Source organism: Leptopilina heterotoma, unplaced genomic scaffold (genome assembly GCF_015476425.1).
Source record: "Leptopilina heterotoma isolate Lh14 unplaced genomic scaffold, ASM1547642v1 Lhet_60, whole genome shotgun sequence".
Lineage (NCBI taxonomy): Eukaryota > Metazoa > Arthropoda > Insecta > Hymenoptera > Figitidae > Leptopilina > Leptopilina heterotoma.
Genome location: NW_025111138.1, coordinates 3,539,001 through 3,560,594, shown reverse-complemented (window position 1 = coordinate 3,560,594; position 21,594 = coordinate 3,539,001). Strand labels below are relative to the sequence as shown.

General features: G+C 30.7%; 1 protein-coding gene across 26 annotated transcripts in view; it reads left to right on the top strand.

Moving 5' to 3' along the window:
* Nucleotides 1-21,594, top strand: part of LOC122509423 (twitchin) — a 90,636-nt gene that overhangs the window by 52,937 nt on the left and 16,105 nt on the right. For all 26 annotated transcript variants that reach the window (XM_043623490.1, XM_043623494.1, XM_043623504.1 and 23 more), the window contains 23 exons: nucleotides 813-1,115; nucleotides 1,352-1,653; nucleotides 1,818-2,097; nucleotides 2,235-2,540; nucleotides 3,800-4,074; nucleotides 5,551-5,857; nucleotides 6,009-6,893; nucleotides 7,235-7,537; nucleotides 7,701-7,982; nucleotides 8,288-8,587; nucleotides 8,832-9,134; nucleotides 11,446-12,915; nucleotides 13,215-13,517; nucleotides 16,109-16,990; nucleotides 17,434-17,689; nucleotides 18,189-18,514; nucleotides 18,602-18,904; nucleotides 19,109-19,493; nucleotides 19,622-19,827; nucleotides 19,905-20,365; nucleotides 20,473-20,757; nucleotides 20,928-21,177; nucleotides 21,317-21,511. In XM_043623490.1, coding sequence (XP_043479425.1) covers nucleotides 813-1,115; nucleotides 1,352-1,653; nucleotides 1,818-2,097; nucleotides 2,235-2,540; nucleotides 3,800-4,074; nucleotides 5,551-5,857; nucleotides 6,009-6,893; nucleotides 7,235-7,537; nucleotides 7,701-7,982; nucleotides 8,288-8,587; nucleotides 8,832-9,134; nucleotides 11,446-12,915; nucleotides 13,215-13,517; nucleotides 16,109-16,990; nucleotides 17,434-17,689; nucleotides 18,189-18,514; nucleotides 18,602-18,904; nucleotides 19,109-19,493; nucleotides 19,622-19,827; nucleotides 19,905-20,365; nucleotides 20,473-20,757; nucleotides 20,928-21,177; nucleotides 21,317-21,511 — 9,168 coding nt within the window. The remainder of the gene's footprint in view (nucleotides 1-812; nucleotides 1,116-1,351; nucleotides 1,654-1,817; nucleotides 2,098-2,234; nucleotides 2,541-3,799; nucleotides 4,075-5,550; nucleotides 5,858-6,008; nucleotides 6,894-7,234; nucleotides 7,538-7,700; nucleotides 7,983-8,287; nucleotides 8,588-8,831; nucleotides 9,135-11,445; nucleotides 12,916-13,214; nucleotides 13,518-16,108; nucleotides 16,991-17,433; nucleotides 17,690-18,188; nucleotides 18,515-18,601; nucleotides 18,905-19,108; nucleotides 19,494-19,621; nucleotides 19,828-19,904; nucleotides 20,366-20,472; nucleotides 20,758-20,927; nucleotides 21,178-21,316; nucleotides 21,512-21,594) is intronic.

The window sequence follows — 21,594 nt, the reverse complement described above, 5'->3', positions numbered from 1 at the left end:
TGAAAAGAATTGAATTCTTATAAAGAGTTGTATCAAAATTTTTTGAAATAATTAATTGAATTCTTGTAAGGAATTATATTAAAATTTTTTTTAAAAAAATTGAAAAAATTGAAAAAAAAAAAAAAAAAAAAAATTGAATTTTGCTAAAGAATTCAATTAAAATTGTTTTAAACGTAATTGAATTCTCATAAAGAAATATTTTTGAAATTTTTGAAAATAATTAAATTTTTAGGAGAAATTTTATTCAAATTATATTAAAAATAATTGAATTCATAAAAGAAATGTTATTAAAATTGTATTGAAAGGAATTGAATTCTTATAAAGAATTGTATCAAAATTTTTGAAAATAATTTAATTCAAACGAGGAATTTTATTATTTATGAAAACAATTGAATTCTTGCGAAGAATTTTATTAAAATTTTGAAAATAATTGTATTTTACAAAAAATGTCTTTCAAGTTTTTAAAAAAATCGTGTTTGCTAATAATTGTAATTCAAAATTTAAAAATTGAACTCATTATAACTGTTTTGGAAATAATTGAATTCTTAGAATTTTATGACAATTTTCGTAAATAATTAAATTCTTTCGAGAAATTCTTTTAAGAATTGTACTGAAAATAATTGAATTGATGCAAAGAAATTTATTATTTATGAAAATAATTGAATTCTTATAAAACATTTTGTTAAAACTTTTGTGAATAATTAATAGTTTATTTTATGTTTAATCAAGTTTAAGTAAGAATTAGTTGAATTTAGCTATTTGTATACTAGTTTTTTGAATAATGAGAAACTAAAGTAGAAATTTCATTCCAGATCCACCGCCAGCGCCAGGTCTTCCAGAAATTGTCGACTGGAACGAGCACATGGTGAAACTAAAGTGGGAACCACCGATCAGAGACGGTGGTGCTCCAATTACCGGTTATATTATCGAAATGAAGGACAGATTTGGTACAAATTATGTTAAGGCCGCCGAAGTAGAGGGTCCAATTTGCACCGGAACGGTACCGAGATTAGAGGAAGGAAATCAGTATCAATTCCGAGTTCGCGCTGTTAATAAAGCCGGACCTGGTGAACCCAGTGAGGCAACTAATCCACACACCGCTAAAGCCAGATACTGTGAGTTATTCTCTAAATTATTAAATTATAAATTTATAAACTTATCAGTTTGCAAATTTATAAACTTATCAATTTTTAAAATTTATAAACTTATCAATTTTGAAATTAGTAAGTTTATAAATTTAATAATTAAATAATTTATAAATTTATAAATTACCTTATAAACTTCTTTGTTGAAAATTTATCAATGATTTAAATATGTTATATGAATTTTTGTCTTCTCTTTCCATTAACAGTGAAACCGTACATTGATCGCACAAATCTTCAACCACAAATGATTAAGGTTGGTCTGACACTGACATTAGACGTGAATATCATTGGCGAACCACCACCGAAAGTTACTTGGTCCCTCAGAGGCGAAGAACTCACAAATGATAACGATTTTCGCATTGATAATGTCGATTATCATACGAAATTCATCATTCTCAAGGCGAAGCGAATGCACACTGGTCGATATGTTATCAAAGCGGCAAATGAAGTTGGTGAAGATATCGCCGAAGTTGATATCACTATTCTTAGTAAACCGTCCAAACCACAGGTATTTTATTTTATTTTTTGAATTTTTTTATCTTATTATATTATTTTATGTCAAGGAGGAAAATATTTTTTTTATGAATTTTTTATTGTAAAATAAATGATTTTTTATTGGAAAATAAATGATTTTTTATTCTAAACTAAATGATTTTCTATTAAAAAATTTAGGGACCTCTCGAAGTGTCGAATATTACAAAACACGGTTGCAAACTGAAGTGGAAGAAACCAGAAGATGACGGAGGCAGTCCAGTTGAATTCTATGAAATCGAGAAGCTCGATCCACTGTCAGGACAATGGATTCCTTGCGGTCGATCAACAGACCCGGAAGCAAATATTACCGGCTTGTTAGAGGGCAAACCTTACAAGTTCCGAGTTAAGGCTGTGAATAAAGAAGGCGAATCTGAAGAATTGGAAGCCGACAAGGCCATCATCGCCAAAAATCCATTTGGTAAGTTAATCACTTCGATCTATTTTTCTACTTAAAAAAATAAATAATAATTTACTGTCAAATCGAAAAGAACTGCTATTTCAAAAATCACTTTATTTTTCATTTTAAATATACTTTACTCAACTTTACATCGACAGACGAACCTGGTAAACCCGGTAGGCCAAAGATCACCAATTGGGACAAGGACTTTGTCGATCTTGAATGGACTCCACCGGAAAGTGATGGTGGTGCACCAATTGAGAGATACGTGATTCAAATGAGAGACAAAGACGGTAGACAATGGATTGACGTTACCAGCGTTCCTGGAGATCGCACAGACGCCAAGGTCAATGATGGTATTGAAGAGGGTCACGAATACGAATTCCGAGTCGTTGCTAGAAATAAAGCTGGACCTGGAGAACCAAGTGATACATCAAAGAGCGTGATTGCCAAACCCCGTTTCCGTAAGTTTCCTTTAAATTCTAAATTAGCTACCATTAGAAAATTTACTAATAGGGTAAATGCACTAGTAGTCGGACACTTAAGGATACAATCTTAAATTATGCTTTTTTTCTTGAAATAGCAAATATCTACTGTGTTTATAAGCACATTATTAATTAAAGGAGTTCTTCAGGATTAAAAATAATATAAATTTGTTACAAATAGTTAAGTATTTAATAAAATATAAACATTTTAATAAAAAATTACGAATGCTTTAGTAGTCGGACACTTTTTCCCCTTGTTTCTATAGTCGGACATCTGTCAGATATTTTGAATTTATAAAGTGAAAAAGATAATTTTTTAATTGCTATCTGCTGGAAAATGGAATTCAAGCATATTAGAAGTTATTAATATAATATTTAGACCCTATACGTTTTAATATTTATGATTAATTATCAACAAAACTTTGTGCCACTCATCGCGCTACTCGAAAATGGTTGTATCTATAGTCGGACACCATGATTTTTAAAACATTAAATAAAATATTTCTTGTTTAATTATTTTCGAAAATAACACTATTTTAATAAAATATAAACTTCACACATTCGTCTAGTATACTTTTTAAAGTAATTATCACAATGCATTATTATTTATTTGCCAAAAAACACAAAAGTGTCCGACTACTAGTACTGTCCGACTATACCCGCACTTACCCTATAAAAGTTTATTTGATAAAATATTTATTTAATAAGAAATTTATTCAGTAGAAAATTTATTTAATAAAAAATTTATTTAGTAGGAAATTTATTTAACGAACAATTTCTTCAACAAGAGATTTATTAAATAGCAAATTTATTTAGTAGGGAATTTATTTAATAAGAAATTTATTTGATATAAAATTTACTCAATAAGAAATTTGTTTAGTTGGAAATTTAATTAATAAACAATTCGTTTAATTAGCAATTTATTTAAATAGCAATTTTCTTAATAGAAAGTTTACCAAATAAAAAATGTAATTCATGTAAAATCTATGTCAAATAATCGTCATATTCCGGTAATCTGTTCGCATTTTAACGTTAGTTTTTGTTTGCTTCTTTGTTCCCTAACTTTTTAAATAATTTTTCTTTTCAAATGTTTTCAATTTTAAAATTAATGTGTTGAAAATAATTGAATTTCCGCAAAAAATTTTATTATTTATGAAAGTAATCTAATTCTAATCTAAATCTAATTTCTTTCATTTTTGCAAAATTTGTTTAATAAATAATTAATTTGCAATTTACAGTGGCTCCACACATTGATCGCAAGAACTTGCAAAAGAAAGTCATGCGAGTTGGACAAATGCTGCGAATTGAAGCTGATGTTAAAGGAGAACCGGCGCCGATTGTCACCTGGAAGCACAATAATCTCGTTTTAAAAACACAAGATCGTCTCAAAGTTGAGAGCGAGGACTATCACACAACTTTTATGTTGAACAAATTGCAGAGATCAGACACTGGTATCTATGTTGTCACAGCGAAGAATGACAGTGGCACCGATGAAGTTGAAGTCGAACTACAGGTTATTATTTTTTCAACAATAAATTCCTTTTTCATATTTTCTAAACAAAAAATTTCATTTTTTCTACTTTATTCATTTTCGCAGAATATTATTATTTATAAAAATAAACGAATTCTCGCGAAAAATATTATTAAAATCTTTAAAAATCCTAATTAAATTCTTTTGAAAAATTTCCTTGAATTTTTTTTTAAATAATGGAGTTTTATTATTAATTTTAATTGAAAATTTTGAAAGTATAATTGAATTTTATGAACAATTTCTTTCAAGTTTTTAAAATAATCGTGTTTCTTAATAATTGAAATTAAACATTTAATTATTGAATTTTATTAAAATTTTTAGAAAATAATTAAATTCTTCTCAGAATCTTATTAATTTTCAAAAATAATTTAATTCATTCAAGACATTTTATTTAAATATAGAAAAAAATTTAATTCTTTCAAAGAATAGATACTACATTAAAGGTTTTTATTACAATTTTTGTAAATAATTCAATTCTTTTGAAGAATTTCTTTGTGTTTTTTTAAATAATATAGTTTTTTGAATAATTTCAATTGAAATTTTCGAAAATAATTGAAATTCTGTAAAGAATTCAATTATTTATAAAAAAAATTGAATTCTTGACAAGAATTTGTTTCAAATTTTTGAAAATAATTGAAATCCTCCGAAGAATTATATTATTAATGAAAATAATTGAAATCTTCCAAAGAATTTTATTTTTTATGATGATAATTGAATTCTTGCGAAGGATTGTATTAAAAATTTTGAAAATAATTAAAATCCTCCGAAGAATTTTATTATTTAAGAAAATAATTGAAATCTTCAAAAGAATTTTACTTTTTATGAAGATAATTGAATTTTTAGGAAGAATTTTATTAAAATTTTTCAACATAATTGAAATTCTTTGAAAAATTTTATTATTTATGAAAATAATTGAAATCTTGCAAAGATTTTTATTAAAATTTTTGAAAAATAATATAATTGTTTCGATGAAAATTTAAATTCTTTGTAGGAATTTAGTTAAGATTGTATTGAAAATAATTGAATATTTAGGAAGAATTTTACTGAAATTTTAGAAAATAATTGAATTCTTTTGAAAATTTTTGTAACGAATTAAAAAAAAATTGAATTCTGTCGTAAAATTTTATTGATAATTAAATTTTTGGTAAAGGATTTTACTATTTTAAAAAACAATTGAATTGTTTCGAAAGATTTATTAAAATTTTTTTAAAAATAATTAAATTTTTGCAAAAAATGTTATTATTTAGATATAAAAATAATTGAATTCTTCCGAAGAATGTTATTATTTATGAAAATAATTGAATTTTTTCGAAGAATTGTATTGAAATTTTTGAAAATATAAACAATTATAATTAATTATGTACTTAATATGTGAATTTTAAAAATTTTGATTATGAAATTATTATAGAAAGTAAAAAATTTTGTAATTTGCATAATTATAATAAATCGAATTCGTAGGTTTTGGGCAAACCAAGTAAACCTAAGGGACCACTAGACGTTTCGGATGTGACAGCCGAAGGTTGTAAATTGAAGTGGAACAAACCAGAAGACGATGGCGGCGAACCGATCGATCACTACGTCATTGAGCGTATGGATGTTGACACAGGCCGCTGGGTACCTTGCGGAACGAGCAAAACACCAGAAGCGGAAATCGGTGGCCTAAACGAAGGCAAAGACTATCAGTTCCGGGTTAAGGCCGTCAACAGCGAGGGCGAATCCGAACCTTTGGAAACCGCCATTCCTACGACTGCCAAGAATCCTTACAGTACGTTTACTTTTTCATTTTTAATACCTTTTGAATTTTATTTTCTTCGAACAAATTTTTCTCCTAAAATTTTCTTCTTACAATTTTTAAAAACGTAAAAATTTTTAAATTTTGTTTTATGGCAATTTTCATTTTATTTTTTCTTCTGCAGCCGAACCTGACGAGCCAGGAAAACCAGAATTGAAAGACTGGGACAAGCACCACGTCGATTTGAAATGGACACCGCCAAAGAAGGACGGCGGCGCGCCAATCGAAAAATACATAGTCGAGAAGAAAGATCAATTCGGAAAATGGCAAAAGGTCGCCGAAGTTCCTGGACACAAGACAGAGGCCAAAGTGGGCGATCTCATCGAAGGACAAAAGTATCAATTCCGCATAAAGGCGTTGAATAAGGGAGGACTCAGTAAACCGAGCGAACCCAGTGATACATTAATTGCAAAAGATCGTTTCGCACCGCCGAAAATTGATCGCACGACATTGCGTGACATCACCGTCAAGGCTGGCAATCACATTCGTCTTGATGTCAAAGTCTCCGGTGAACCACCGCCAACGAAGACTTGGTACCTGAATAAAAAGGAACTCGAGGACTACAAGGATGGCGTCGCCATTGAACTCGAGGACTACAAGACGAAATTCGTCATTTCATCGGCTGCTCGATCGCACACGGGTCACTTGACTCTTAAGGCGGAAAATAGTTCCGGCAAGGACGAAGCGACGATAAGCGTGACAGTGTTGGATAGACCGGGTAAACCGGAAGGACCACTGGAAGTTTCGAAAATCCATAAGGAAGGTTGTAGCTTGAAATGGAATCCACCTTTGGATGATGGTGGTGTGCCGATCGATCACTATGCGGTTGAGAAAATGGATACGACCACAGGTCGCTGGATACCTGTCGGTCGTACACTTGAGCCGAAAATGGACGTGGAAAATCTTGTTCCTGGTCAAGAGTATAAATTCCGTGTTGTCGCTGTCAATGCTGAGGGAGAATCTGAGCCCCTTGTTACTGACGTTGGAATCATTGCCAAGAATCCATTTGGTATGTGTTGTTATTAAACCTTGGCCTAGAAAACGTTTTTTTTAAACAATAGTTATTGAAAATAAATTGTCACTCTCATTTAAATAGAAAGATTGGACCGATGTGGCACCCTTTTTCAATTTGAACGTTATTCGCGGAAGTTTTGACAATATTTTCTCTTTTTTGTGATAATTTTTACGATAATTCGTTTTTTATGATAATTTTTACATTGTTTTTTTATAATAATTTTTACGTTAATTCTCTTTTAATTTTTATTTAATTAATTAAAAGAAATTTAGAGATTTTTCTACGTTAACTAGCGAAGCGAATTGGTGAAGGAAATTATTTGCTTTTGTATTTAGACGAGCCTGGAGCACCTGGCCGTCCGGAAGCAACTGATTGGGACAAAGATCACGTTGACCTTAGATGGACCCCACCGGTAACCGACGGTGGATCTCCAATCACTGGTTACGTGATTGAAAAACGCGAAAAAGGCAGTCCAAAATGGATCAAAGCTGGTGAAGTATTTGGTCCCGATTGCAAAGGTCGCGCTGACAATTTAGACGAAGGAGTTGAATATGAATTCCGCGTCAAGGCTGTGAATGCTGCTGGTCCAGGTGAACCGTCTGATGTGAGCAAGGGCATTGTCGCCAAGTGTCGAAGAAGTAAGATTAATTACAATAATTTTTATTTTTATTCGATTCTATCAAAATATAATTTTAATTGAATTCTATTAAAAAAAAATTTAATTTTAATTGAATTTAGAAAAAATGAATTGATTTTAATTAAAAATTCTAATTTTATTAACGAATGATGTTCTTTTTAAAGTGCCTCCGAAAATTGATAGAAGAAACCTGCGGGACCTCATTGTTCGCGAAGGTGAACCAATTCGTTTCGACGTTAAAGTTTCTGGTGAACCAGCGCCGGACGTTAGTTGGTTGTTGAATAATAAGAGCATTCAGCAAACCACTTATCGTCGAGTGGAGAATGTGCCATACAATACTAAATTCTTCAATGAAAAACCCGAGCGTAAAGACAGTGGAATTTATAAAATCACAGCTTCCAATCAATACGGAACTGATACTGCCGACGTTGAAGTCACTGTTGTCTGTAAGTGTTTGTCATTTTACTTTCAAATAACTTTACAAATTTTGTGTATTTTAAAATTTTTATATTCAAAATTGCAAAAAAAATTTAGAAAAGTACAGAATAAACAAATAAACATAAAATAAAAATACAATAAACATAAAATAAATATAAAGTAAAAATAAGATAAATACAAAATAGAAAAAATTCTAGAAATTATTCAAAAATAAAATACATTGAGTTTGAGAAAATTGCTCTACAAAAAAGAGAAGAAAATTTTTGAAGAAATTAAATCGAAATGGTGAATTTATGGAAAATTGTGATTGTAGGCAAACCCGAGAAGCCGGAAGGTCCATTGGAAGTGTCTGACATCCACAAGGACGGATGTACACTCAAGTGGAAGAAGCCGAAAGACGATGGCGGCGAGCCAATTGAAACCTATCTGGTGGAAAAATACGATCCAGAAACGGGAGCTTGGGTTCCTGTTGGCAAAACTTGCGGAACTGAAATGAAAGTCGATGGCTTGACTCCCGGTCATGAGTACAAGTTCAGGGTCAAAGCGCAGAACAAGGAAGGAGATTCGGAACCACTCGAAACTTTCGGATCTATCATTGCTAAAGATCCATACAGTACGTTTTCTTTCTTATTTTTCTTATTTAAATTATTATATAAATTCAAATATAAATATTACAAGAATTTAACTAAATTAAAATATTCTCGTTTTTTTACTACACAAGTAAAAAACATGAAGATAACGATAACTCCAAGTCTTCGACTCGGAGTGATTGTTATCTTCATGTTTCATATTAATTTTTTAACTTAATTATTTTAAATTTAAATTGTCTAACAAATGTATAAATATTTTTTTTTCAGCTGTACCTTCAGCGCCCGGAGCACCCGAACCTGCAGACTGGACAGCGAATCAAGTGGATCTCGTCTGGAAGGAGCCGGTCAGCAACGGTGGATCACCGATCACCGGATACATTATCGAGAAGAAAGATAAATACAGCACCATGTGGGAGAAGGCCTTGGAAACTGATTCTCCTCTGCCAAAAGCACTTGTCACTGGCCTCATCGAGGGCAATGATTATCAATTCCGCGTAATGGCTGTCAACAAAGCCGGTCCATCGGAACCAAGCGATGCAAGCAAAACCTTCACCGCTAAACCCCGATTCTGTAAGTTTCATTTTTTAATTAAAGAATTTCTTCAATTCTTCTTCATCTTCTTCAATTTCTGCAATAGTAGTAAATTTTAATTTATTACTAATGATAATAATCTACATTAATAATCGTAATTTTTTAAAACAATTTTATTAGAATTTTTGTAAATAATGACATTTTCTTTTTAAAGGATTTCATTAAATTTCGCGAAAATAATATAATTTTTTTAAATAATTTTAATTCGAAATTTTGAAAATAGTTGAAATTTACAAAGAATTTTATTAAAAACTTTCGAGAACAATTGAATTGTTTAGAAAAATTGTATTACAAATTTTAAAAATAGTTAAACCTGTTAGAGAAAGTTTATTGAAATTATCTTGAATATAATTGAATTTTTCCATAGAAATTTTATTAAAATTTTATTAAAATTGTATTGAAAATAATTGAATTTCTCAGAAGAATTTTATTATTTATAAAAATAATTGAATTGTTTCGTAGAATTTTATCAGAATTGTTGAATATAATTGAATTTCTCAGAAGAATTTTATTATTTATAAAAATAATTAAATTGTTTCGAAGAATTTTATCGGAATTGTTGAAAATAATTGAATTTTTATTAAAACTCTGGAAAATAATTGAATTTAAATAATATTTTTGAAAATAATTGTATTCTTTAGAGAAATTTTATTAAAATTGTATTGAAAATAATTGAATTCCTCCGAAACGATTTATTATTTATGAAAATAATTGAATTTCTTTGAAGAATTTTATTATTTATGAAAATAATTTAATTCTTGCAAAGAATTTTCATATTCATATTTCATATTCTTTCAAAGAAGTGTTTTATAACTATTGAAAATAATTAAATTTGGCGACAGAATTCAATTAAAATTGTATTCAACATAACTGAATTCATATTAACAAATTTTATTAATATTTTTGAAAATAATTCAATTTCTGTGAAAAATTAAATTAAAATTTTTGCTAACAATTAAATTTAGCGAAAAAATTCAATAAAAATTGTATTAAACGTAATTGAATTCTTATAAATAAATTTTATTAATATTTTTGAAAATAATTGAATTTAGCAAAAGAATTCAATTAATATTGTATTAAACGTAATTGAATTCTTATAGACAAATATTATCAATTATTTTTGAAAAGAATTGAATTCTTTCGAAGGATATTATGGGAATTTTTGATAATTAATTGAATTCTTATAAACAAATATTATCAATTATTTTTGAAAAGAATTGAATTCTTTCGAAGGATATTATGGAAATTTTTGATAATAATTGAATTTCTGTGAATAATTATATTACAATTTTTAAAAAGAATTGAATTTTGCAAAAGAATTCAATTAAAATTGTATTAAACGTAATTGAATTCTTATAAACAAATATTATCAACATTTTTGAGAATAATTGAATTCTTTCGAAGAATATTATTAAATTAATTAAATTTAATAAATTTTCGCGAAAGAATTCAATTAAAATTGTATTATACGTAATTGAATTCTTATAAACAAATTTTATTAATATTTTTGAAAATAATTGAATTTCTGTGAAAAATTATATTACAATTTTTGAAAATAATTGAATTTAGCAAAAGAATTCAATTAAAATTGTATTAAACGTAATTGAATTCTTATAAACAAATATTGTCCAATTATTTTTGAAAATAATTGAATTTTTTCGAAGGATATTATTTAAATTTCTGAAAATAATTTAATTTTTTTAAAGAATTTTATTAAAATTGCATTGAGAATAATTGAATTCATGTCAAGAATTTTATTTAAAATTTAAAAATTTATTTGAATTCTTACGAGAAATTTTATCAAAATTGTATTAAAAATTTTAAAGTAATTCAATTTTTTTAAGAAATGTTATTAAAATTGTATGGAAAATAATTTAATGCAAGCGCAGAATTTAATTGAAATTTTTATAAATAATCTAATTCTTAACAAAAATTGTATTATTTTTGAAAATGGTAAATAATAATTAATTAGTTAATAATTGAATTTTATAAATCTAAATCTGAAATTTTCCAAAAATGGAAGTTGATATTTTAAAATAAGTTGTGTAATTTAGATAATAATAATATATAATAGTAGGTAATAATAATAATTTAAAGGTGGAAAGAAGTTAACAATTTTTCCGAATCAATCTCTCTCAAATAAATCTCTTGAATAAGCTCTTGAATTTCATGTATCGACATGAAGAGAGATTGATTAGGAAAAATTGTTAACTTCTTTCCCCCTTTAATATTAGTTACCGAATGATAAATTCATTTCATTTAATTACAATAATTTAATTTATTTTAACAGTGGCTCCGAAGATTGATCGCCGCAACCTCCGTGACGTGACACTCTCAGCCGGATCGACCCTGAAATTCGACGTGAACGTGATTGGCGAACCGCCACCAAAATGCGATTGGCGATGGGCGACGAACCCCCTGACACCCAACAAACAAGTCTCACTCGACAATTCCGATTACAACACAAAATTGACGATCCGCCCGGTGAAACGTGGCAATACTGGCGAATACACCATCACCGCCATCAATTCCTCAGGTAAAGACACCGTTTCCGTAATGGTGACAGTCACCGATAAACCCGCACCACCAGAAGGGCCACTCAGCGTCACAGACGTTCACAAAGAAGGCTGTCAATTAAAATGGAAGCGTCCAATCGACGACGGCGGCACTCCAATCGAGTACTACCAGGTCGACAAAATGGATCCGGAAACCGGATGCTGGGTTCCTTGCGGTCGATCAACCGAGCCAAATCTCGAGGTGACCGGCCTAACACCCGGCAAGGAATACAAATTCCGCGTCTCCGCAATCAACGCCGAGGGCGAATCCGAACCATTGGAAGCAGATCAAACGATCCTCGCCAAGAATCCCTACGACGAACCCGGCAAACCTGGCGATCTCCAGGCCACCGACTGGGACAAGGATCACGTCGATCTCAAGTGGAAGCCGCCCTTAAACGACGGCGGCTCACCAGTGACGAGCTACATTATCGAGAAGAAGGACAAATACGGCGAGTGGGAGAAGGCTCTTGAAGTACCCGCCGACATGACCCGAGCCACCGTTCCCGATCTCATCGAGGGTCAACCCTATGAATTCCGCGTGCGTGCCGTGAACAAAGCCGGACCCGGTGAACCTTCAGACGCAACGCCGACAATTTACGCGAAACCACGCAATTTAGCGCCAAAGATTGATCGCACAAATCTCATCGATGTGCGAGTGAAGGCCGGACAAAACTTTGTATTCGACGTTAAAGTCACCGGAGAACCGGCGCCAATTACCAAATGGTTCATTGGCAGTAAGCAAATTATATCCTCAGATCGTGTGAAATTGAAGGAAGTTCCTTACAATACGAATTTGAATGTTCGAATGGCGACGAGAGCGGAGTCTGGAAAGTTCATGATCACCGCTGAAAATATCAATGGCAAGGACATTGCTTATGTGAATGTTCTTGTTCTGGATAAACCAGGTACGCCTGAGGGACCACTCAAGGTCGCCGATATCACTGCCGAGGGTTGCAATCTATCCTGGAAACCACCTGAAGACGACGGTGGACAGCCTATCGAGAAGTACGTCGTTGAAAAATTGGACGAGACAACTGGACGATGGGTGCCTGCCGGCGAAACTGACGGACCCGAAACTTCATTGAACGTCGAGGGTCTTATTCCAAATCATAAATATAAATTCCGAGTTCGCGCTGTCAATAAGCAGGGCAAGTCGGAACCGTTGGCGACAGCCACGAGCATTGAGGCGAAAAATCCATTTGGTGAGTTGACGATTTCCAAAAATTTACTCTGAATACTATTTCTATTTTTCCAAATCTCAATTGAATTTATAAATTTTTTGAAATGTATATTTTTAATAGTAAACAATGTTGAGAATTGTGGCCTAATAGCTAATTGACGAAAGTCTCAAATATTTTTTTAGGTTCAAAAATATCCAGATTTCTTTTTTTTTAAATAGCAACAATTTTTATCAAAATTCTGAATTTTTTAATATAAATAAAAAAATTGATATAGGTAATTATTTATATTTTATAATTATCTGCTTATACGATTTTATTAGATGAACCTGGAAAACCGGGAACGCCGAAAATCAGTGACTATGACACGGACTTTGTTGAATTGGAATGGAAGCGACCACCTTCTGATGGTGGTTCACCTATTACTGGTTATATTATTGAGAAACGGGACAAATACAGTCCGACTTGGGAGAAATGTGCAGAAGTCGAGGGCGATAAAACAACGGGAAGAGTCAATGATCTTCAGGAAGGAAATCAGTATGAATTCCGGGTGCGAGCTGTTAATAAAGCTGGACCTGGTGAACCATCAGATGCCACTAAACCTCATATTGCAAGACCGAAAAATCGTAAGTTTTTTTATTTGATTATTTTTGATAATTTTTTAAACATTAAATTTACCAGAAGTAAAAAGCTATATTTAAAAAAATTAATTAAAGCAATATTAGGCCTCGGATTGATTTTAAGGCGCAGAAAAAGTTGCTTTAGTTTAAAGATTAAAAAATATAATTTAAAAGATTAAAGATACAAAAAAAGGCATTTCACTGTTTCTTAAATTCAATTATTCAAAAACTCAATATTTTAGATCAATAAATATTTATTTATTTTTTCGAAGAAATAAAATTTTTTTTAATTTATATTTAAATTAATAAAACCTAAAATTTAAATAATTAATTAATTACTTCTAAAAATTACAACTGTAATTATGTTCTCTAAAATTTAATTACTTTCTATAAATTTTAACTGAACTTCTTCTCTAAATTAATTATTTTTAATAATTTTACGAAAGGTCTTCGAGAATTCACTTATTTAAATAATAAAAATCAATTTTGTTTAGTAAAAGTTATAAACTGTAACTCTTTGTGGTTTTTTTAAAAAAGTTATTTAAAAAGTAAAAAAGTAAAAAATTTAAAAAATAAAAAAACTTTAAAAATTATTAAGGTGAATGATTTCATGAAAATATTTTTAATCAAAAATATTGAAAAGAATTGATTTTTAGAAAATTGTAATCAAAAAAGTTTTTGAATTAGTTTTTTAATAATTTTTTCAAAAATTTTTTGAATGATAATAGATTTTTCAATGACATTGATTGTAATTTGAAAATTTAAAACTGTTAAATTATAAAATTTGAAAAAAAATTGAAATTCAGTAAAATCTTTAAAAAATAATTGAATTTTTGGAAAACATAAAAGAAGTCAAGATCTTGAATAATTTGAATCATAAATATAAAAATTCGTGATATATCCAAGAATTTTAATGATAATTCTGAAAAAAAGTAAATTATTTAACAATTTAAATTATTTTTTTTTTAGAAAATTAAATTTTCTAAACTTATGATTATAAAATTCTGAGAATTACTGTTTTCAATATATGTTTAAACAAGTTTTAAAAGATAATTGAATTTTCAATTATCTATAAGTCCAAAATTTTATAAAAATTGAAATTTTATAAAATTGTAACAAAAAAATGCTAAGAATTAATTTTTAAAATAATTGGATTTTTTTAAAAAATTTTTTGAAAAATTTAAAATACTAATCAATTTTTTCAGGAATTTTATTTATTTATTAATTTTATTATTTCATATTGACAATTTTTTAAAGAAAATTTTTCAAATGATTGAAATTTAGTAAAATTTGTTGAAAATAATTGAATTTCTGAAAAATAAAAAAAAATGTTTGTTTTTGAAGAATTTGTTTTTTATTAAATTTTCTTGAAAACTTTAATAATAAATCAAAAAAGTCAATATTTAAAAATTTTCAATTCATTTTTTATTATTATTTTTTTTAAATAATTAAATTCTAATAAAAAATTTCGAAAAAATAGATTTTTAAAATTATTTCAATGTAATTTTTATAAAATAATTTAATTCCTTCGAAAAATTTTTTGACAATTAAAAAAAATAATCGATTTTTTGAAGAATTTTATTTACTTAATATTGACGAGAAAAGCAATTTCTTTTAATGTTAAATTCTGAAAATGATTGTTTTCTCCAATATTTTGACAACTTTAAAGAAAAATAGATTTAAAAAAAAATTAATGTATTTCTTTTTTGTAGATATTTTAATCTATTTTTCTTGTAGTTAATTTTCACTAATTACCATTTTTAAATTTCCATTGTCAAATTTTTATTTGAAGATTTTTCATTAAAATTTTAGAGAATTAAATTATTTTTAAAATTCCCAATTAAAATTCTTTAAAAATTGTTTTTTTTTAAAAATTATTACTTATTTATTGATCAACGAATTTTCAAACATTTTTATTTATTTATTTACCAATAAAATTATTCATTTTCAATGAAATTCTTAAATAAAATAAATATTTTTTAATAGAATTTTTTAAAATATCTATTATTTACAAATTTTTTAATGATATATTTCAAAAATGTAATTTTCTGAAAAATTACCGTTCATTTTATAACAAAAAAAGTGGTATTTTATTGCAATATTTGTAAGAAATGTATAAATTGTCGTATTTTTTAAAAATAATTCGAGAAAAGCTGCCTTTCTTTTAAATAGTCGGAAAAAGTCCAAAAAATCATCATATTCGAGGCTTGAATTAATAATTTATATTAATGAAAATTGAACAGAAATCTATAATTTTCAATAACATTTTTAACAAATTTTGAATTTATTTAAAATTTTGTAAATTATATTCCAAAATTTAATTATTTAAAAAATAAAGTGCATTTTTTACTAAAAAAAATGGTATTTAGTTGGAATATTTGGAAGAAAAGTTGATAAAGTCCTCTTTTTTGAAAAGAGTTGAAATAATTGCAAAAAATCATATGCAAGGCCTGCAAAATTGTTGAATTTGTTTCTATTAACAAAATAGTTTTAAATAGTTTTAAAAAGAGTTAGTTAAAATAGATTTAAATAGTTTAAAATTTTTAATTTAAATTGAAAAATGTAATTTTTATATTAATTTGTTTAATAAATTCCAGTACCACCGAAAATCGATCGCAAATACATGATGGACATCAAAGTTCGAGCAGGAAGCTTCTTTGACTTCGACGTTCCCGTCATTGGCGAACCACCACCAAGAAAAGAATGGACCCTCAAGGGCAATGTTGTCAGTGGAACGGATCGTATTAAAGTCACAAACGAAGACTACAACACAAAAGTTCGTGTTCTAGAAGCAAAACGTTCCGACTCTGGCGAATATACATTAACAGCAAGAAATTGCAATGGCAAGGACGAGGCAACATTGAACGTCATTGTTCTCGATATTCCCTCGCCACCCGAAGGACCACTAAAGATCAGCGATATTACGAAAAATAATTGCAAACTATTTTGGCGACCACCAAAGGACGATGGCGGCTCTGAGATTCTTTACTATTCCATTGAGAAATTGGACGCTGAGAATATGCGATGGGTGCCAATTATGGAGGCATCGGACACATTTGCTAAAGTTGATCATCTCATTGAGGGACACGAGTACAATTTCCGTATTCGTGCTGTGAATAAGCAGGGTGAATCGGGACCATTGACAGGATTGGAGAGTATCACGGCTAAGGATCCATTTGGAAAGCCGGAGAAACCAGGAGCGCCAGTGGCGACAGATTGGGACAAGGATCACGTTGATCTTGAATGGACACCGCCTAAGCGTGATGGCGGTTCACCGATCACTAGTTATATTATTGAAAAGAGACCGAAATTCGGCACATGGGAGAAGGCGGCTGAAGTTCCGGGAAGTATGACTTCGGGCAGAGTGCCAGATCTTACCGAGGGTCAAGAGTATGAGTTCAGAGTCATTGCTGTTAACAAAGGTGGACAGGGTGAACCCTCTGATGCTTCACTGCCGATCATTGCGAAACCACGTTTCCGTAAGTTTCGAAAATTCATAATATTTTTATTTTTACTATTATTTTTATTATTATCAATGATATTTGAATTTATCACTCGAAGATATTTCAATAAATTAATCAGTTAATATATTGTGAATTTTAAATTAATTTTTAATCAGGAATCTTTAAAAAATTGAAGTTGATATTTGAAAATAAAAAATTGAAATTTGCATAATAATAAAAATTAAATTCCGTGATTCGCGCGTATCATTTGCTAGTAATTACATAATAACTTTATTTAAGAAAAATTGAATTTTTTTTAGCTACTATTCAGTTACAATTTTGAGCTAAATATTTTGATTCTAATGTGATAATTATTAATTATTAATTCTAATAAATAGAGAAATTTAATAAATAAAATTAAAGATTAGTGATGGGAAATTATTTCCGATCTTGTCTAATGGTAAATGATTTTCTTACAGTTAAACCAACGTTCGATAAGCACATGCTACAAGATATGGTTGTTCGAGCTGGTCAAAAGATTGGCTACGACATTCCTATTGAAGCTTCACCGAAACCAGTTGCTTCCTGGACAATTAACGGCGTTGACGTTATTGCTGATGATCGCCACGATATCTTTACTACCAATATTAACACTAGTTTCGAAATTCCATTCGCCTGTCGTGCCGATACTGGAAGATACTCTCTCACACTTACCAACAGTCAAGGAAGTTGCAAGTACGAATGTTGAATAATCAAAATTATTCTTCAAACAAAAAAAACAATCTCTAATATTTATTTGGGCCTTCACTAATGGTTGGGAGTTTTGCCATGATTTTTCAATAAGAGCACAAAGTTAATTGATAAATGTCTTCACAGTTTACTTGGAACAAACTTTACTATTACAAAACAAAATTGACACGACTTTCGACAGTTGACTACTCATTATCGCAAGTGTTCAACGACTGCCTAGCTTTTAGCATTTTCATTCCGCCTTCGCCTTGTCGTCAAACCACACAAGTCAAAATAATTCCTCAACACGAATTTTTGCAAATTTTCTTCTTGAATTACACAATAGTTTTTTTTTAATTATTAAACTTAAATTAATTCAAATTCAAGCTTTACTCTTTTCAAAATGTAAATTGTCCTGTAGTAGGATTAATTTAATTTATATTTAATTTAATTTTAATAATATTGAATTTAATTTTAATAAAAATATTTTTTGTTCCAATTTTAGTGCTAGTGCAAATGTCACCGTCATTGATAAACCATCACCACCTCAAAAACCACTGGACGTTTCCAATATTACAAAGGAAAGTTGTCATCTCTCCTGGCTACCGCCCAAGGACAATGGAGGAACTCCAATTCTTCATTATGTCATCGAAAAAATGGATCTCTCCCGTGGAACCTGGTCGGATGCTGGAATGAGCATGATTCCAAAGCACGATGTAACTCGATTGGTTCACAGAAAGGAATATCTCTTTAGAGTCAAGGCCGTTAATAGCGTTGGCGAATCCGAACCCCTTGAAACAGAAACTAGCATCATTGCCAAGAATGAATTCGGTAATTTTCACTTGGAAATTACAACAAATAACTAAAAATTGTGAAATTGAAAAATAAAATTAAAATAAAATTAATATTTTTTTGCAGATGAACCCGACGCACCTGGAAAGCCGCGTATTGTCGATTGGGACAAGGATCACGTCGATCTGGATTGGCCGGCACCTCAAAACGACGGTGGTTCTCCGATAACTGGATACATCATTCAGAAGAAGGAGAAAGGAAATCCCTACTGGACGAATGCCGTTCACGTGCCACCATCGCAAACTAGTGCGACCGTTCCCGATTTGACAGAGGGACAAGAGTACGAATTCCGCGTGATAGCTGTCAATACTGCTGGTCAATCAGAACCATCCGAGCCCAGTGATCTCGTCACAGCTAAACCTCGCAATCGTGAGTATTCATTTTGTCCTTCTGGAATTGATTTTTACAATATAATCACAAATGAGAAAAAAATCCCAAAAAAGTAAATGTAATTTAATTGACAAATTAAGAAAATATCAAAAGTTTCGAAAAGTAAATACTTTTTAGTTTAGATTCAGACCTGAATAAAAAAATTGTTGCTAATTTAATGATGTGCGAATAATATTTTTACAGTTGCTCCCAAGATAAAGACACCATTGCAAGATATTCGCATCAAGGCTGGTCTGATATTCCATGTGGATATTGATTTTGTTGGTGAACCAACGCCAACAGCCAGATGGACAGTTGCGAATAAAGAACTCGAAACAAATGATCGAACCACTGTAACTTCGATTGGATATCACACGATTCTTCACACCGTGAATGCTAAGAGATCCGACTCTGGAACTTATCACTTGCTGGTGAAGAACGAAAACGGAATTGATGAGGGTAGCTTCCAATTGACAGTTCTCGACAGACCCAGTCCACCGCAAGGTCCTCTGGAGTACGAAGAAGTCACAAGTCAATCCGTCACTCTCTCCTGGAAACCACCTAAGGACAATGGAGGCAGTGAATTGACGTGAGTGCCTCTTTTAATCAATTTCCAATCATTATCATTATCCTTCTTTTGATTACAGTTTTTATTTCTATTCGCTTTGCTTTTATTATTGTAACATTATTGAATGTAAATTAAATGACTCATTTTAGTGGATACGTGATCGAGAAACGAGATCTAACTCACGGAGGAGGATGGGTTCCAGCAGTAACGCACGTTAATCCCAAATACAATCACGCAACCGTTCCCCGACTCATTGAAGGAACCAAATACGAGTTCCGAGTTTGTGCCGAAAATTTCCAAGGAAAATCCGAACCCTTGAACACCGATCGTGGTGTCGTTGCGAAGAATCAATTCAGTAAGTGAAAATAAATCTGAAACCGAAGTCAAATCACTTATAATTCATTATTCTAATTTATTTCACTCTATTTACAGCTGTACCTGGTCAACCGAGCAAACCTGAATGCATTGACGCCAGCAAAGATCACATTAAGATTAATTGGAAACCACCAATTAGTACAGGTGGTTCGCAAATTATTGGCTATGATGTCGAGCGTCGAGACCGAGCAACTGGTCGTTGGATCAAGTTGAATAAAGATCCGGTACAACAGACGGAATACTATGACGATCACGTAACCGAAGGTCATCAATATGAATACCGTGTGTCTGCCATTAACGCAGCTGGAGCCGGTAAACCAAGCGATACATCCGCCGTATTCACTGCCAAACCGATGAAAGAGAAACCCAAACTCTATCTCGACGGTCTCATTGGACGTAGAATCAAGGTCCGAGCTGGAGAACCCATCAATATTCATATTCCATTGTCTGGTGCACCCACACCTACAATCGAATGGACCAAAGATAAAATTAAGATTCCCGAAACACTTCGCATATCGGTACGTTGGAATTTTTCACTAAATGAACTAAAATATTTAACCTTCGCGCTACCAGGGGAATAAAAATTAAATCTTTTACAAAATTAAAAATTGAATTTGTTTTCTAGTCTGAGACCAAAAGTGATCATACTCATCTACTGGTTGATAAATCCGTTCGGGAGGACAGTGGGAAATATACGATCACAGCCGTTAATGATTATGGAAGAGATTCGGCTGATATTGACGTCATTGTCGTTGATAAACCTGGACCACCTGGTGGACCGATTCATTACACTGGAACGACACAAGACTCCGTTTCGCTCTCTTGGAATCCACCGGAAGACGATGGTGGTTCTTCCATTACCAATTACATTGTCGAAGTTGCCGACTATGGTACAGACAATTGGCGACAGGTGAGAATCAATTTAAATAAAATTGTCATTAATTTCTCCATAATCATTTAATTATTCAGTATAATTAGTAATTTAATTATTCAGTTTAATTAGTTATTTAATTATTCAGTTCAAGTAGTTATTTAATTATTGAGTTCAATTTCTTTATTAAAAATATGAATTTCTTTTAGTGTCCTGGATATTGTCCCACGACTCACTTCATTGCAAAGGGATTGTCCGAGGGCAAGAAATACGTATTCCGAGTTCGTGCCGAGACAATGTACGGCATCTCCGAACCATTGGAAGGCAAGCCAGTTGTTGCCAAATGTCCCTTCGATCCTCCAGATGCTCCAAGTCAACCGGAAATTCTTGGATACACGCCAAACAGTTGCAGTTTGACATGGAATCCACCTCTCAACACTGGTGGAAAACCTGTCACTGGTAAACAAATTGTTAATTTATTAATTGTCTACAATTTGAAATTCTTTTTTTGACCCTATGATAGAAACTAAAAAATACTTTTTCCTAGGCTATTATTTTCTTTTTGACACTTTTGATGCAATTTACGAAATAATTTTAGGCTACTATGTGGAGAAACGAGAACGTGGCGGCGAATGGCTGAAGGTGAACAACTATCCAACGCCGAACACTTCATTCACTGTACAAGATCTTCACGATGGTGGTCGATACGAATTCCGTGTGATCGCCGTTAACGAAGCCGGACCCGGAAAACCGAGCAAGCCAACCGAACCGATTACTGCCGGTCATCAAAGACGTGAGTCCTAATATTTATTCTCTTCTTCTTAAATAACTTGAGGCACAGCCAACTGTTAGATTATATTGAAAAATTAAATTTTT